This window comes from Macrobrachium nipponense, chromosome 40 (assembly GCF_015104395.2).
Source record: "Macrobrachium nipponense isolate FS-2020 chromosome 40, ASM1510439v2, whole genome shotgun sequence".
NCBI classification, from domain to species: domain Eukaryota; kingdom Metazoa; phylum Arthropoda; class Malacostraca; order Decapoda; family Palaemonidae; genus Macrobrachium; species Macrobrachium nipponense.
In genome coordinates this window covers 41,542,475-41,560,386 of record NC_061101.1, presented here as the reverse complement: position 1 = coordinate 41,560,386, position 17,912 = coordinate 41,542,475, and the positions used below count along the sequence as shown (strand labels likewise).

Here is a 17,912-nt window from a genome sequence, read left to right as displayed (position 1 = left end):
GAGAATCCTCAAGTAATGTCTACCAAGCGAAGTGGCAAGTTTTTCGATCCTGATGCAAGAAGCATAACTTATCTTCTCAAACATCTACAGCAGAAATCACTGATTTCCTGTTACACTTGAGGACATCTAGGAACCTGTTGACTTCAACCATCAGAGGATATAAGGCAATGCTGGGATAGATTTGGTGACCAATAAAGACCTTTTGGATCTCATCAGATCCTGTGATACAGAGAAACTTAAATGTACTCAGACCTTGTCTTGGAACGTATATGTTGTTCTTAAATACTTTTGGAACCGTGTTTTGAGCCATTGAATACTTCCTCACTGAGAGGCTTCAGAGGAAGGCTCCTATTCTTTGTAGCTTTGTCTACAGCAAATAAGGTGAGTGAGCTTCACTCATTGGACAAGAGAGTAGGCTTTGCTCAAGGCAACGCTGTATGTGCATTAACCTTGGGGTTTTTAGCAAAAAACAAGACCCCGTCCAAGCCTTGGTCTCATTCTTTCTTATTAAAAACCTTACGGACTTAGTAGGACTAGAGCAAGAAGAGAGGTCTCTGTGTCCGGTCAGAGCACTTACGTGCTATCTGCAAAGAACAGAGAAGATTCTGGGCTCATCTGATCACCTATGGTGTTCCGTGAGGAATCCATCTTGCCCTGTGTCTAAGAACGTCTAGCATTCTTCTTGAGGAGTATTATTGTGGAGGCTCATCTCAAGTTAAAGAATTGGATTTTAATTTAATGAAAGTCAAAGCTCACGAAGTGAGAGCAGTGGCTACGTCGCTTTCCTTTAAACATAACCTCTCTTTAGATTCCATTATCCAAGCAACATATTGGAAGTGCAAATCAGTGTTCGCCTCTTATTACTTGCATGAAATCAAAACTGTTTATGACAACTGTAATACCCTGGGTCCGTATTTAGCGGTTGGCATAGTGTTGGGGTAAGGGTGTATTGGAAGTTATTCCTTCCTAATCTAGTCTCTTTGCCTTGAATAAGGTTGTTGAGTTTTTAAGGAGAGACTTGATGGGGGGGGGGGGGGGTGGGGGGGGGGCACATTTACTATTGATGTACTTTTTATTAGTTGAGTATGGTTTTTAATTTTTGGAGGTGATATGTTTACTCTGGTTTGATTATGATGGTTATGGTACTGTGCCCTGGGCAGGGGCATCTTTCTGTTCACCATGCTAGCAACAGACTATTCCTTAGCTGCATGGATCCCACTAAAGTAGAGGACAACCCTTGGCTATACTGCCACGTCTAACAAGTTAAAGTGAGTGTCATCCAGAGACGGTAATCATTTGTACAGCTCTCTTGACAGGTAGCAACCTACAAGTATTTTCATGAATCCTAGCACTATGTGCATCCTTTCATTATTTATATGAAATGCATGTGTCTATCCGTGGATCCCACCTCCTACAGTGTGGGATTCAGCTATGTAACTACTTAGTAAGTTCCATACATAAAAATTACATTTTTATAGTAAAATAAGATTTTATGTATACTTACCAAGTAGTTACATGATCAGAGCCCTCCCTCCTCCCCAACTCATGGATGGTAGGGCATAAACAACTGAAGTTCACACTGAGTTGGTTCTTCTCCTCTGGTAGTGGGTTAGGGGGTATCTCCTAGCCAAAACGAATTTCAAAAATTCTAGCTGCTGATGGATAGGGACTAAGCTATGTAATTACGTGGTAAGTATACATAAAATCTTATTTTATTATAAAAATTTAATTTTTGTGTTATTTTATATAGTCTGATGAATCAAGTCCATGAATATTTTTGTGCTTCTGTAATCAATTGTGTGATTCATTTTATTTCAGGTTGAGAGAAGTTGGCATGCCAGCTGATTTTGTCAATAAACTGGCACGTATGTTTCAAGATATCAAGGTATCAGAGGACCTCAATCAACAATTTAAGGAGTCCATTCGCACCACCACAAAGTCAAGTGTAGCAGGTAATGATTAAACATGTTCCAAAATTTTGGGAAATCTGTTACAGTTGGTAATTTTGCATCAAAGGATTGATGACACTATTTCCAAATTTTAATGATGCAGCCAGATGGTATAGATTTGTAGTATTCTTTTGTATTGGCATTGATTACATGATTAAAACAGGATTGGAAATTGTATTATGGTTAATTCTCAAGTGAAACAAAGATAATTTTAACACTTAGTTGCTGGAAGCATATATTACCTAGTGCTGGATTAAATAATTAGTAGCCAGTGTTCTAGTGGTTTTCTGTGGTTGTTAAAGAAGAGGATAGATTATTGTAGAATAGGGATTTTTTTTTATTCTCTGGCTGTCCTTGACCAAAGTTTTTCGTTATGTCATTATTTATTATAAATTTAACCATGTCTGGCAACCAAGAACAGCCTGAAAGATGTTAAATTTATACCAAATGCTGCAAGACTGCTGCAAAGAAACAAGCAAAGTATTGTCACAAGCACAAACACTGAGGAAAGAGTGGCTACTGTACTTAAATTCTTCCAGACTAGAAAACCATTAGATGCCCTAAAACGTGTCATTTTTTAGCATCAAGTTAATACTACTCAGTTTACTAGGGGTTTTATCTTAGCTGGAACTAAAACGTGGAACAGTTTGCCTATTGCAGTTGTGGAGTCTTGTGATCTCCAAATATATTTAAGGAAGGCACAAATTCATTCCTGCTCTCTGCTCACATCTGAGTTTTAGAAGTATAATTTTTCTTTTTTTATTCCCTCATGTTTATTTATATTACAACTTTTCCTATAATTTTACTCTCTATGCTGATAGTCTGTTGATTCTGTTTGTAAGGGTTTTCAGTAGTGCTTGCAATAGTAAAAGACTGCAGATGTAGGCTAAATATGAGGACTGAGTTTGTTGCAACAAAGTATTTTTCCTAAAAGATAATTCATATCTTTTTGCTTGCAGATAACCTTAACATAAAGATATTGAATGCTGGGGCTTGGGCGAGAGGGAGTGACAGAGTGGCTGTCAGTCTACCCATGGAATTAGAAGATTTCATTCCAGAAGTTGAAGACTTTTATCGGAAAAAACATTCTGGTCGAAAGCTCCAATGGCATCACCACATGTCAAATGGCACAGTAAGACTGGATGATTATGGAAATGGCTTGGGTTTAAATATTGGTTTTTTGCAGGCTTTGCCTTATTCATTTGAGTGTCTATAAATAATGACGCAATTGGACTATTTGGCTGAGCAATTTAATAACAGTTGGAGAATGGACTGACAATGAAAGGCTGTGACTGACGGAAGTGGACTGATTTTGTCGAGTTCATTATGAAATACAGTTCAACCTCTTGAATCCGGAAACCTTGGGACCATGTAACTACCAGACCACAGAAAATACTGGAATATAGAATACACCCCTAAAAAATGAAGCCCTTAAGTAAACATAGTCTTGCAAGGTAACTCCACATACAAATAGCCTAGTTTCTGACTCAGCATACTACTTGGCTAAGTTCTGACACTGCTTTTTATCATTTTGTTACTTATATATATTTTAATTTCATCATTTTAATACTTTATACCGTTTAATTTTCTTTGAAATAGTGTACTTTAACTTATTTAGCCTACTTTCACAAGTAAACCTAATCGTAAGTCAATTACAGTACTAAACTTCTCAGAATCAGCAAATTATTATTGGTGACTTGCATATCGTAAATTTTGTATCTTCATCATTAATTTTGATTGTAGTTTGTAGTGAGATGAAAAAAATAATTAATGCATTTCGGTGATCATAGTGCATTTGAGCGTCGCTGTCAAAACGTAAACAAAGCGCACCACCATCTGTTAATGAAAGTGATGCTAAACTAGTGTTCACTAATGAAATATACACTTTCTAGCATAGATAAAGATTTAACTTGTGCGTCTTACCTCTTGCACCATCTGATCTCATGGGTGGCATGTTGAATAGGTAAATACATAGGTACATAAAAGATATTATCAAAACTGTATTACCTATGTCTTTCAAGCACATACACAGTAAGGAATTCGAGCAATGCCAAATAGAATATTTTAAAAAATATATTTATTCGTTTAAAGTCAATATAAAAAAAATTTGACTTCACATATTTTCATTACTAACAACTATTTTCATAAAAACAAAGGAGATATGGCATAATTTTTGCTGTCTTGACGTTGTAAACAATATGTGGCACCACCCTGGTGGTGGTGCAACAAAGTTTGGTGGCTGATTCAAAATCAAGCTGAACAACAGGAGTTCCCGGACCATAGAATGGCGATTTTAAGAGGTTCAACTGTATTTTACCACTTGAATGACCATTGGAGTGAAAATTATCTACTATAAGGATATAATTACTAATTTCAGAAAAGTAACTTCCCAAGTAATTACAAAGCTCTAGTTTCTGCCCATGCTGTAGCTGAAATTTAAGAAGTGCAGTAGCGCTTCTATTGTTTTCTTTTTTTTTTTTGTAGGTGACTAGCCCACCCACTATTGGGGAATAATAAAACAGAAGAGGTCAGATCATTTCTCCTGCCTTTGACGTAACATTGAATGTATGCAGCAGCTCTTTTCCAGCATTAGGTATTGTTGGGAAGGCTGTAAAACCAGGTTAACGAAATTGACTTATGATTCTCATATGATTTGTGCTACTGCAGGGGGCAGACATGAATGAAAGAGTGAACATGTGATGAGTTAAGGATTGGGATGATAAGCAGTGGAAGGTGTTGAAATCCCATCTAGATAAGCTTGATAGGAAGAAGGCAACCTCTAGAGGAGAAAGTAGTGCTGGTAGCCTAGAATCTACACCTGCAACCAGTGTTGTAAACAGTATTTCCATTCCTCCTTCCTCTATTCCAGTCTTGTCTCCCATCACCAGTCCCCCTGCCATTTTACCATCTACTCATTACCTACTGTATATACTCTTGTAACATGTAATCTCACATATGTAACCCCAAAATTTTCACACTTAAAAAATGATTTTGTACATGAACTTTCCTGCCAGATATATACTTAGCTTACGTCTCTGACGTCACGACAGAATTCAAAACTCGCGGCAAATGCGACAGGTAGGTCAGGTGATCTACCCCACCCGCCGCTGGGTGGCAGGTGTATGAACCAATCCCCCTTTCCAGTCATAATTTTTCTGTCGCCGGTGTCGACTACATCTGTGTCGATACCTCTGCGATTTTGGATTCTTAACTCAATTGTTTTCGCCCTGGATTGTTTCATCGGACTTTTGGTGAAGTACCTGCTCCTTGGCTTGGCATTTGCGATTTGTGGACCGGTTTTGGATTATTCTTTTGATTATTCTTGGAATTTCATTATGTCTGATTTAGAAATTAAGAAATCAACTATGTTCAGAGTTTGTTCTGTTAGCGATTGTAAGGTGAGGCTACCGAAAGCTTGCGGCTAGACCCTCACACAGTATGCATGAGGTGTAGGGGGGAATGACTGCTCATTTATTAACCCTAGTAATGAATGTGGTAATTTGAATGAAGAAGAATGGAAGGCGCTTTCTTCTTATGTAAGAAGCTTGAGAAGGACAAGGTTAGGAAAGCTTCATCTAGGAGTTCTAGTAGGTTTTCCCTCCCGCCGCGCTAGCGAGTTTGAAGTTGATAACCCTGTTGTAGACGTAGCGCCTTTACCAGTTTCAGCCCCTGCTTCCTGCACCGAACCGAAAAGATGCGCCTTCGGAGGTGGACACTATGAGAGCCACTATTCGCAGCATGGAGCTGAAAATTAAAGTGCTAGAAGGTAAGAGTGATAGCAATTTGTGCAGTGATCCCAGTGCAGTGGAGGGTGCGTCTGATCGGCTCCCTAATGCTTCTAGGCCTAGACCTCTTCCAGACTCCCAGACCCAGTGGAGGAGGAAAGTCCGAAAGCCACAGGAAGGTTAGGGAGAACCCCCACCGGTCAGGCGTCCCCTCGGTAGCGCCTGATGTTCGATCCCAGGCTACCTTGGATCGCGCCAAGAGAGAAGTCTTACGGCAATGCTTCTCATCTTCGCCTTCTCCTTCGCCCAAACGTGGTTGGAGCTCCTCGGAAGCTTCTCGGCCGTCGAAGAGAGCCTGGCAGGCTTCTTCCGCTCTCCCCTCCAGCCCTGAAGTTTTTTTCGGAAGATCCTGGATTGGATGTGAAGAAACGAGGATTTCTTTGGAGTTTCGCTCTCCTAGTAAGGATCGAGCTGCGTCTCCCGTGAAGGACTTTGTTAAGTCTCCTACACGTGTGTTGGCTAGTCTGCAGGCGCAGATTACGGCTCTGACTCCTTGATTGTGGACTTCTGGTCGTAGGAAGGACGTCTCGCTCCCGGTAAAGAAGTCCAGGCGCTCTTCTCCAGGCTTACGCTATTCGTCAGTAACCGCCCTCTCTCCAGGAGTGGATCGTAGTACGAGGCGCTCTTCAAAGGACAGGCGCTCTCCTGCGGACATCGTTTCTCCGTCGGACAAGGGGCATGCTTCCCGTAGACGAGCCTCTCCTGACAGGCGCTCGTCTCGAGACAGGATCTCTCCCGCTGGCAGACGCCAGGAGCCTGGTAGGCGTTTTTCTCATGGTAGCCGCTCTCCTTCAGGCTTTCGCTCTCCTGTGACCAGACGCCCTTTGGTAGACAGGCGCTCTTCTCCTGTCAGCCGCCCTTCGCTTAGCAGGCACCAAGAGCCTGGTAGGCGCTCTTCTCCTTCAAAGGCGCTCTCTCCCGATTTTCGCTCTCCTCGAGTTAGGCGCCGGGAATCTGTCAGACGCTTCTCGCTGGTAGGCGCTCGTCGCCAGAGATTCGCTCTCCTCGCAGCAGGTGCCAAGAGCCTGATAATCGCTTCCCGCATGACAGGCCGCTCTTCGCCAGGCAGCCGCTCTCCTTTAGACAGGCGCCAGGAGCCTGATAGACGCTTTTCGCCTAATAGGCGCTCTTCGCCTAATAGGCCTTCGCAATAGGCGCTCTTCGCCTGATAGGCGCTCTTCGCCAGATTTTCGCCCTGCGTTCGTTAGGCGCCAAGAGCCTAGAATACGCCCTCATCCTGACAAGAAGGAGTTTTCAGGCAGAAGCTCAACGGAAGTTATAACGTCCCCGGTTAGATGTCAGAGTTCTTCCAGACGTTCTTCCAAGGATGGACTCTCGGCTGAGGACAAGACAGCCTTTCATCGTAAGGATCGTGAAGGATCTTCGGCGGAAGAAGAACAGGATCCCTCGGAAGAAGAAATTCCTAAAGATTCCTCCGTTTCTTCATACAAGCGTTTGACGGACCTGTTGCTTCAGGAATTTTGGAGACGCCCTTTCTCCTGTCGCCCCGCCTTCGCCTCTTTCGTTATTTTCGACTTCGAAAACTTCGAAGGTTTCATCCTGTGTCAGGATGAAGCCTGCAATCTGTATGAAGAAGGCGCTTAGAGGTTTTGGTGAGTGGCTTCTTTCGAAGGAAGAGAAAGGGAAGACGGTGCTCTCTTTCCCTCCTTCTAAGCTTACTGGGAAACTAGGATTCTGGTATGAATCGGGAGAACCCTTGGGCCTCGTTCTTCCATCCTCGGCAGACTCGGACTTCTCTTCACTGGTGGATTCCTCTCGACGCTCTGCCCTCATGTCTGCTAAGACGACATGGGGGATGAATGAGCTTGACCACCTGTTGAAGGGAATGTTCCCGAGTCCCTGGAGGTGTTTAACTTCCTAGACTGGTCTTTGGGCGTTTTGGCCAAGAAGACGCAGACCCGGATTCCATTTCTCCTGAGGATCTTATCAGTGTTCTCACGTGTATGGACAAGGCAGTGAGGGATGGATCGAGCGAAGTAGCTTCACTTTTCGGAGCGGGAGGGATCAAGAAGAGATCTGTGTACTGTTCGTTCCTGACGAAATCAGTATCGCATGCTCAGAGAGCCTCTCTCCTGTATTCTCAGCTCTCTCCTCAACTCTTCCCTAAGAAGATCGTTCAGGATGTTTCTTGTGCCCTTTCAGCTAAGGCTACACAGGACATGCTAGCCCAGTCTACCAGGAAGCCTCACTCTTCTTTCCAAGCTAAAACCAAGAGAGAGACTCCAGTTAGGCAGGAGCCCTTTCGAGGAGTCCCCTCCTGCCAGAGCTTCTTCCTCTAGAGGATCTAGATCCCACTAAACGAGGGAAGACCTTCTCTAGATCCATCAGAGGGAAGAAGTAGGATTCAAGTTCTCCAGACATCAGTGGGTGCCAGACTTCTGAAGTTTGCCGACGTCTGGCCCAGAAAGGGGCGGACAACTGGTCACTCTCGATTGTCCGCAAAAGGCTACCTCATTCCCTTCTTATCAAGACCTCCGTTGACGACGACTCCGAGGGAGTTGGTAGCCAAATACAAGGACCCCATCATGAATCAAGCCTCTCTCTAGCAGTAGATCTTATGCTGGAGAAGGAGGCGATAGAACTAGTGAAAGATCCTCATTCTGCGGGTTTTTACAACAGACTGTTCCTAGTTCCCAAGAGCTCAGGAGGATGGAGACCGGTTCTGGATGTAAGCGCCCTGAATGTCTTCGTAGAAAAAAGGAAGTTCGCCATGGAGACAACTTCTTCAGTGTTGGCGGCTCTTCGTCCAGGGGACTGGATGGTGTCCCTAGATCTTCAGGACGCTTACTTCCATGTGCCTATCCATCCTTCTTCACGAAGTTTCTGAGATTCATGATGGGAGGGAAGATCTTCCAATTCAGGGCCTTGTGCTTCGGCCTTTCGACAGCCCCTCAAGTTTTCACGGGTTTAATGAAGAATGTAGCGCAGTGGCTACATTTGGAGGGAGTGAGGCTGTCTCTCTATCTAGAACGATTGGCTGATCAGAGCAAGCTCACAAGAAAGATGTCTGGAGGACCTACAAAAGACACTGACTTTAGCAAGTTCGTTGGGGCTTCTGGTGAACTTCCAGAAGTCACAATTAATCCCCAGTCAAGAGCTGATATATCTGGGGATTCGGATGGTTTCTCCGGATTTTCGGGCATATCCGTCACCAGAGAGGATTGCTCGTTGCCAAGAGAAAACTAACGACCTTCCTAGAGAAAGATGCATGCACAGCGAGGGAGTGGATTGAGTCTGTTGGGGACACTTTCCTCGCTGGAGCAATTCGTTTCTCTAGGAAGGTTGCATCTCAGACCTCTCCAATTCTTCCTTTACCGGAACTGGAGGTGTCTCTCTCTAGACCTGGAATTCTCCTTCAGGATATCAAAAGGAATCAAGAAGGACCTTCTGTGGTGGACAGATCCTCTCCGATTTGCAGAAGGTCTGTCTCTGTACATGCCAAACCGAACCAAGTATTGTTTTCCGACGCGTCGGAGACGGGTTGGGGTGCGACCCTAGGGTCAAGAGAAGTGTCAGGCACCTGGGAGGGGGAACAGGTGTCCTGGCACATCAACAACAAAGAGTTGATGGCAGTGTGGTTGGCGTTAAAAAGCCTTCGAGCCCCACGTCCGAAATGCTATAGTTCAGGTCAACTCGGACAACACCACAGCCCTGGTGGCTTACATAAGAAAGCAGGGGGGACACACTCTTTCTCCCTGTACGAAACAGCGAAGGACTTGCTGTGTGGTCTCAGGCAAGGAAGATCGTTCTCCTCACCAGGTTCGTACAGGGAGAAAGGAATGTCAGAGCCGATCTTCCTGAGCAGGGGAGGAAATCAAGTGCTCCCCCTCCCCGGAGTGGGACTCTGCACTCAGAAGTTTGCCAGGACCTGTGGAGGTTATGGGGCAGACCTCATATCGACCTTTTTGCGACAGCAAAGAACAAGAGAATAGACCTCTACTGCTCCCCGATCTCGGACCCAGGAGCAGTGTCAGTCGATGCTTTCCTTCTAGACTGGAGAGGTCTGGACGTCTATGCTTTTCCTCCATTCAAGATTCTGAGTCAAACACTCAGAAAGTTTGTGGCCTCGGAAGCGACAAGGATGACGCTGGTAGCTCCATTCTGGCCGGCCCAAGATTGGTTCACAGAGGTACTGGAATGGCTGGTGGACTTTCCAAGAGCTCTTCCACAAAGAGTAGATCTGCTCAGACAACCCCACTTCGACAGGTATCACAGAAACCTCCCCGCTCTCAATCTGACTGGCTTTCGACTGTCAAAAGTCTTGTCAGAGCGAAGGGGTTTTCAGCTAAGGCAGCGAAGGCTATCGCATCAGCTAGAAGGCCCTCTACCCTTAGTGTCTACCAGTCGAAGTGGGACGTCTTTCGCCGTTGGTGCAGAACCAGAAGCTTTCCTCTTCCAGTACCACTGTGACCCAAATCGCAGATTTCCTGGTTTTTCTCAGGAAAAATGTGGTCTTGCAGTTTCGACCATCAAAGGATATCGGAGCATGTTAGCAGCTGTGTTTAGGCACAGGAATTTAGATATCTCCAACAACAAAGATCTACATGATCTGCTAGATCTTTGAAACTTGCAAGAAACCCTCGTCTCAAATTCCGAGCTGGAACCTGGATGTGGTTCTTCGTTTCCTGAGGTCCTCGAAGTTCGAACCATCCCAGTCATCTTCTTTCAAGGATCTTACGAAGAAGGCTCTGTTTCTTTTTGGCTTTAGCATCTGCCAAAAAGAGTTAGTGAGCTTCATGCTCTAGAAGGAAGGGTAGGTTTCAAAGGAGATTCCGTGATTTGTTCCTTCCTTCCTTCTTTTCTAGCTAAGAACGAGAACCCCTCAAATCCTTGGCCAAGGAGTTTTGAGGTTCCAGGCTTAGCTCCCCTGGTAGGGGAAGAGCCAGAAAGAACTCTTTGCCCTGTGAGGACTTTAAGATACTACCTCCAGCGGAAGAAGTCTCTTAAGGGCATTAAGGACAGACTTTGGTGCTCTGTAAAGGATCCCAGTAGACCATTGTCTAAAAATGCTTTGTCCTTCTTTATTAGAAGCCTCATGAAGGAAGCACATTTGGCTTGCGTGAGGATCACTTCAAGCTTTTGAAAGTCAAGGCTCACGAGGTAAGAGCCATTGCGATGTCCTTGGCTTTCAACAAGAATATGTCACTCCAGAATCTGATGAAAGCAACATTCTGGAGATGCAATTCAGTATTCGCGAACCACTACCTTAGAGACGTCAAGATTACTTACGAGAAGTGCTTCGCGTTAGGGCCCGTATGTATCGGCGGATTCGGTGCTGGGGCAGGGAGCTTGAAGCATATCCTTTCGTAAATTTTTTCCCCTATTGTTTGTGTTGTGTTTTTATGGTTGTTTTGAAAGAGGATGCGGGTAGGCATCTCTTTCTATTCGTATTGCTAACATTAGAATGGTTAGGTGATCTGTTTGTGCTAGAGCTCCCTGCATTGGTAGTGGTCAGGCTCTGTCATTTAAGAGGGCGAATCCCCATTGACATGATCCGACTTGGATTCTACTGAGTAAGTGGATATCAAATCCCTTCGGTAGACCCAAAGAGTCTTTTCAGCTGTAGGTCACGCCCTCGCTGTAGCTCTTCAGGCTTTGCAGACTAATAGAACAGTTAACTATGAAGTCTTCAGCCTTATCAGGTAAGAACCAAGGTTTGTTAGTATCCTACAACAGATGTTGTTTCCCCTTTTTCCTTGTTAGCTCTGTCTTTTTCCCTCCACCAAGGGTGTCAATCAGCTAAGTATATATCTGGCAGGAAAGTTCATGTACAAAAATGATATTGTTATTTTACAATAAAGTTTTGTACATACTTACCTGGCAGATATATACGATTGATGGCCCTCCCAGCCTCCCCTCAGGAGACAGGTGGAAGAAAAATTAATGCTGGAAAAGGGGGATTGGTTCATACACTGCCACCCAGCGGCGGGTGGGGTAGATCACCTGACCTACCTGTCGCATTTGCCGCGAGTTTTGAATTCTGTCGTGACGTCAGAGACGTAAGCTAAGTATATATCTGCCAGGTAAGTATGTACAAAACTTTATTGTAAAATAACAATATAATTTTTATCATGTATCTCGCATATCATGCGAGTTCAATTTTTTAGACCAAATTACAATAGGCTAACCTCTTTTCCTCCTCTTTATCTATCCCATCTCCCTAAGTTAAAAAAAGTAAAAGAGAATGCTAAAAGTATTTTTAATAATGTTATGCAGGCAGTCCCCAGGCTACTACAGGGGTTCCGCTCTTGACGTGTTGTAAGGCGAAAATCGTCGTAAGCTGGAACATTGTAAAAAATCCAAAGAAAACCTTACTTTTAACTTTTGTTGCATTCAAAACTATGTAAACTGCATTCTTATTGCATTTTTCATAAATAAAACCTTCAAATATTGATTTTTTTGCATTTTTGGTGTCATATTTCTTCTGCCAGATCAGTGTTGTAGGCGGCGTAACCCTGGAACATGCGTCGTAAACCTGGAAATAATTTCTGATGAATATAATTGAAAAGCACCTTAACTTTGGAAGGTCGTAAGCCGAACCCATCGTAACCCGGGGACTGCCTGTACTTGTTGTGTAAATGCATACAGCCAGAAACGGCTGATTTGCCATGAACAACCAAATCTGATGACAACAGCCGTTTTGTTTGCATTTCAACCATCGTACAACAGTAAAAAATTACCGTAGTTATGTTACAAATGACTTTAAGTAGAATAGGACTGATAATATTTGTTTTTACATTGTAGTATCCTTAATCACTATGGAGAAAAGATTGGCAAGGAAATATATACTGCTAAATTTGAGCTGTAAGTTTTAGCTGAAGCTGTGGAAAGAATATTGATCTGCTAACGACTATTATCATGCATCAGCAACATGGATGAAACTCGCGCAAACTTCAGTATGGTACCATCGAACTTGAACGTAAACAAAATTTGAGAGAAAAGGTTGTTTTATAAAACAAAAACTATTGGGTATTAAGAACGCATTTTACTGTTTTCACTCCAATAAAAGATAAATACGTAAACTCGTAGTATTCTGATAAGATAAAGTGAAAATATTGAACGGAATCTGTTGAGTTTTGTTTAGGAAATAAACATGCCCTCAGCACCATCTAGTAATGAAAAAGATCAAAAAATTTTTGTTCACAACAATGCATATTCAAGTGATATTCCGACTTAAAAACACTTCGTATAATGTAAAATAACCTTGTCCCATAAGAGAGGATCTTGAGATTCATTTGTGCTAACTATAAGCAAGAAAATTGCTCTGATTTGAGCTCAATACAGCAAAATAAATTTTCCTCGCAGTTGCCCTCAGCTGATCTCCAAACAAAAACATTGATTGCTATGTTTTGTATTTTATGAAAATACATACAATATAATTTTTTTATGCAGTGAAGTAAAAAGCAATAACTTTTTAAAAGGATCCATGGGAAATGATTGCATATTTTTCATTGTTTGATTTCATCATATGATACTAATACGTACGTGATTATTACATACACTAATTTTATATCTTGTGTATGATGCAACCCCCTTAAAATTAGCTCCAAAATTTGGTCTTCAGAAGTCGCATGATATGTGAGTAAATATACAGTAGCTCCCCATGCTTCCATCACAGTCCTCTTGCCATTGTACCACCTACGCACGTACGTAGCTCCCATGCTTCCGACCCCGATTCCATTGACAGTCTTGAGTGCAGGTTCAATTGCAAGATTGACCTAGTGGTTTAATACAGTGACTGAATTAGCAGCATCTTTTAAAAAGTCCTTATGGACAAAGGTGTTTCCAAAGTGGGGAAAAAAAAAAAATGTGAAAAATGGGGAAATAGTGCTCACCCCCTCAGTCAAGCCTGTTGCACACTCCCAGGTTTCAACAGATGGCTGTTGGAAAGGCGTCTCAGTAAATGTGTGTCAGTTATCTCCTGACTCAGAGGGTTCTAGTCCCGGCGAGAGGCACCGATGTTACTTTCCAGATGAAGAGACTTACAAACGTAGTTGACTGCTCTTGTCTGCTGCCCTGTAAATGGTTTAGGGACCATCTCACAGCCCTGAACTGTCCTGCAGTGCTTGGTACAGCCCAGAGTATGTTTCTTCCAAATGTTTTCTGATATGGAGCACCAGATTTTCTTGATGAGAAACCAGCTTGCTGTCAGCACTTGGTTTCCCTAGATGTTCTTTCCTCCTCTTTGAGGAGAGCCCTTAAAGATGTTGGTATAGAGAGAGCAGGGTAAGGCCATCTTTGAGGTTAACACACAGGAGATACCTGTTGTATGTCACTGGATAAGCTCCTTCATTGGAAGTCACTGCCTCCTCCCAGGGAGACTTCTTGGGTCTCATCAACTTGGCACGAAGTTCACCCTTCTTGTTGGCAAAAATAATGTTGTTCATACTAAAAAAACAGATGAAAGCAAGGAATCTTGTGGTATCTGGCAACACGTGCGTAGATTGGGTGAAGAGTGGTCAAACGCCGAACATCTACGCCAGTCTTTTCTTTACCGCCTGGACTAGAGTTGGGTTTTTTCCTCTCTTGGCCTTTTCCCCGGTTTTTGCCCGTTTCGTTCCTTTAGTGTGTTTGTGTGTGTTTTTACCTAATATTATGGCTTCTTCTGCTCCTTCTCGACGTCAGCGTTGGTGCCCCTGAATTCCTGGATTCCCATGTTCTCGTTTCCTGGCTTCGTCAGCGACTGACCCTCACATCACTTGCAGTAGGTGTCGTTCCAATTTTTGTACGATTACGAATCCTTGTACGGAATTCCGGGCATGGCCTTTGGAGCAGTGGAGGAAGTTTTATGGTAAGAGGGAACATCGGAGAGTCTCAAGAAGGGGACACGCAGGAGTTTCTGTCTTCCTTTTTGGAGGTTGTTGATCTCATTCATGGGTTCAACAATTTGGAAAGTAAGACTCAGGCTCAGTTGTCTTACACTCCTTGCTTGGAAGCCTTGGTGGGAGCTGCTCAGGACCCCAAATCATTTTTCATCAATGGAACTGAACACCTCATGAAGAATATATTTTAAATTTTTGAGGAGTTCAGTTTTCTTGATTAGACAGAAGACTGAGGAATTGTACAGACTTGGCAGGAAACTTTGCTGCAGACTGGCTTGTTGTATTATTTTGCACAGACAAAGCCCTCAGAGATGGCTGGCTAGAAGTTGCAGCTCTCTCTCTCTCTCTCTCTCTTTTTTTTCTTTTTTTTCTTGTGGGGGAGGGGGGGGTGTTCTCAATAAGAGAGAATTGTGGTACTCCTTCCTGACTGAAGGAGTAACTTCTATACAGAAGTCATCGTTGTATTACTCTCCTTTGGACCACCTTTATGTTTCCTCAGGCCATGGTCTAGGAGATAGCTATGGATCTTCAGGTAAAGTCAAAGCGGGACCTTTTGGCGCAGTCTTGTAAGTGCCCTAAAGAGCCTTCTTTGTTTGGCACCAAGTCAGTTTCACCACTTCAGCAACATCCCTTTCGTGAGAGTAGGCAGAAGTTTCAACCCGAGTTTCGCTCCAATGTACATTTCTCGACCAGGTCAATTTAACTTTTGTCCAACAGATGAACCGACAATCCTTTGTGCATCATTAGGAGCTAGACTTCTCCTTTGTTGAGAGAGGTGGAGTGTCAGAGGAGTAGAACAGTGGATAGTCAAGGTCTTGAAGGAGGGCTAGTCAATACCATTCAAGGAGAATCCCCGACCGTTTAGTTTTACCACGCCAATTGCATTGATGGCCTACTTGAAAGGTTGTGAGAGGTATTCAGCCCTTCAGAGGAAGTCTTATCCCTCTGGAAGAGAGCTATAGAGGAGGTAGAGAATTTCTCCACGGAGGTTTTTTACAATTGTCTCTTTGTTGTCCCTAAGTCATTGGGGGGTTGGAGACCTGTCTTTGATGTCAGCGCTCTGAACTTCTTTGTCCAGAAGATGAAGTTCAAGATGGAGACGAGCCAGTCAGTTCTATCATCCATTCACCAGGGCGATTGGGTGATTACCCTCAATATGCAGGATGCATATTTCCATGTCCCTATCCATTCGGACTTAAGAAGTACCTCAGGTTCGCCTTCGAGGAGAGAGCTTCACAGTTTCAGTCCCTGTGCTTTGGCCTCTCTACAATACCTTAACCCTCTATCGCCGACTGGACGTATTTTACGTCTACATTTTTTGTCTCTCGTGTGCCGACTGGACGTATTTTACGTCGACATACAAAAGTTTTTTTAAAAATTCGTGGAAAAATACTTTTAGGCCTACCAGCCGAAAACTCTTGAGTCACGCGCCTTGGGGGATGCTGGGAGTTCACGGATCAAGGGGTTGTTTTGTTTACAATCGTTATTACGCAGGCGCGCAAGCGCGAATTTCTTTTTTCTTACCGCACTAAAAAGTATCTGTGACACATCTCGGAAATTATTTCGTCACTTTGACAATTTTTGTACCATTTTAAATTAGCCGTTACATGGAGTATTATATATGAAAATGTGCGCATTTTTATGTAAATACAACAAAAAAATACTCATGATTGTAGCTTTATCAGTTTTGAGATATTTTCATATAAATAACGATAAGTGCCAAAATTTCAACCTTCGGTCAACTTTGACTCTACCTAAATGGTCGAAAAATGCAATTGTAAGCTAAAACTCTTATGTCTTAGTAATATTCAATCATTTACCTTAATTTTTGTACAAGTAACTTACCCAGCAGATATATACTTAGCTATAGACTCAGTCGTCCCGACAGAATTTCAAAACTCGCAGCACACGCGACAGGTAGGTCAGGTGATCCACCATTCCCGCCGCTGGGTGGCGGGGTCTGGAACTATTCCCGTTTTCTTAGCCATAATTTCTCTGTCGGTTGAACGGACAACACCTATTGTTCGTTCCTCCATCTTGGATTTCAACTCGTTTGCCGAGAATTTGGATTGGTTTTTTGGTGACGTATTCTGTTTTTTCTCTGGCTTTGGCATACGCTTATTGTGGACTGTTTTTCGACTTTGGTTTTGACTACTCTTTCACGATGTCTGACGCTAAGGCTTCACCTATGTTTAGAGCTTGCAGTAGGGAAGGTTGTAAGGTTAGGCTGCCTAAATCGGCATTAGATCCTCATAGTATTTGCGCTAAATGCAGGGAGAATGAATGTTCTTTTATTAACACCTGTGTTGAATGCGAGAACCTTATGGAGCTTGAATGGAAAGACTTATCATCAATATGTTAGGAAGCTTGAGAGAGATAGAGTGAGAAAGGCTTCAGCTAGGTCATCTAGTAGATCTTGCTCTTTAGAACAAGAAGTTAACTCTCCTACTAACGATTTTCCCTTAGCCTCAGCTGCTTCTCCCTGTTCTGAATCCAAAGATTCTTCGTCAGAGAGGGAAAATGTAAAAGCTTCAATTAAGAAACTTCAAGCTCAGCTACGAGCTCTAAACCAAGGTAAGAGTGGTGATAGTGACTTGTGCAGTGTCCCCAGTGCAGTGGAGGGGGCGTCTGACCGTTCCTCATTGCTCCTAGGCCTAGACCGCTTCCAAACTCCCAGGACCAGGGAGGAGGAATGTCGAAGCCGCAGGGAGGATGCAGAACATCCCCAACGGTCAGGCGTCCCTTCGGCAGATCCTGTTGTAAAGTCCCAGGCTGCCTCGGATTGCCGCAGAAAAGGCGTCCTAAGGGAGTGTTTTTTCGGCCTCAGACTCTTCCTTCCTAAACGAGGATGGAGTTCGGCCTCTCTTTCGCGCCCTTTGAAGAGAGCCTGGAAGGCGCCTAAAGGAGACGCGGCTGATTCCAGCCCAGAGCGTTTTCCGAGGATTGGCCTTCGGGGACCTAAGAAGACTAAACAAGAGGAGCCTTCTCTTCAGGATCCTATGAAGAAGTTTTTTGTTTAATCTGCAAGAGCAGTTAGCTTCTCTCGTAGGCTCTTTTGCTAAGGACTCGACAAGGAGGAAGATGTTTCGCTCCCTGTTAAGAGTTCCGCTAAGCGCCCCTCTTCGTATAGGAGAGAAACCCTCACAATCTCCAGGGCGTTTATCGCCTTCGTCGAGAGACTCGTCTGATAGGAGTTGTTCTCCTGAGAGAAGAGTTCTTTCGCCTATAGGCTGTCTTCCCCGAAGCGCCCTCTGAGACGCCCGCGAATCGAGCAGAAGTCTCGATCGGTTTGGGTTTAAGGAACCGGAAAACCGATTTAAGTATCAGGATCCTTT

The 17,912-nt window shown here is 43.6% G+C and overlaps 1 protein-coding gene across 1 annotated transcript in view; it reads left to right on the top strand.

Moving 5' to 3' along the window:
• The window catches only part of LOC135212115 (cullin-5-like), a 278,450-nt gene that overhangs the window by 179,899 nt on the left and 80,639 nt on the right, over positions 1 to 17,912 (top strand). The window contains exons 10-11 of the mRNA XM_064245512.1: positions 1,819 to 1,952; positions 2,909 to 3,081. Coding sequence (XP_064101582.1) covers positions 1,819 to 1,952; positions 2,909 to 3,081 — 307 coding nt within the window. The remainder of the gene's footprint in view (positions 1 to 1,818; positions 1,953 to 2,908; positions 3,082 to 17,912) is intronic.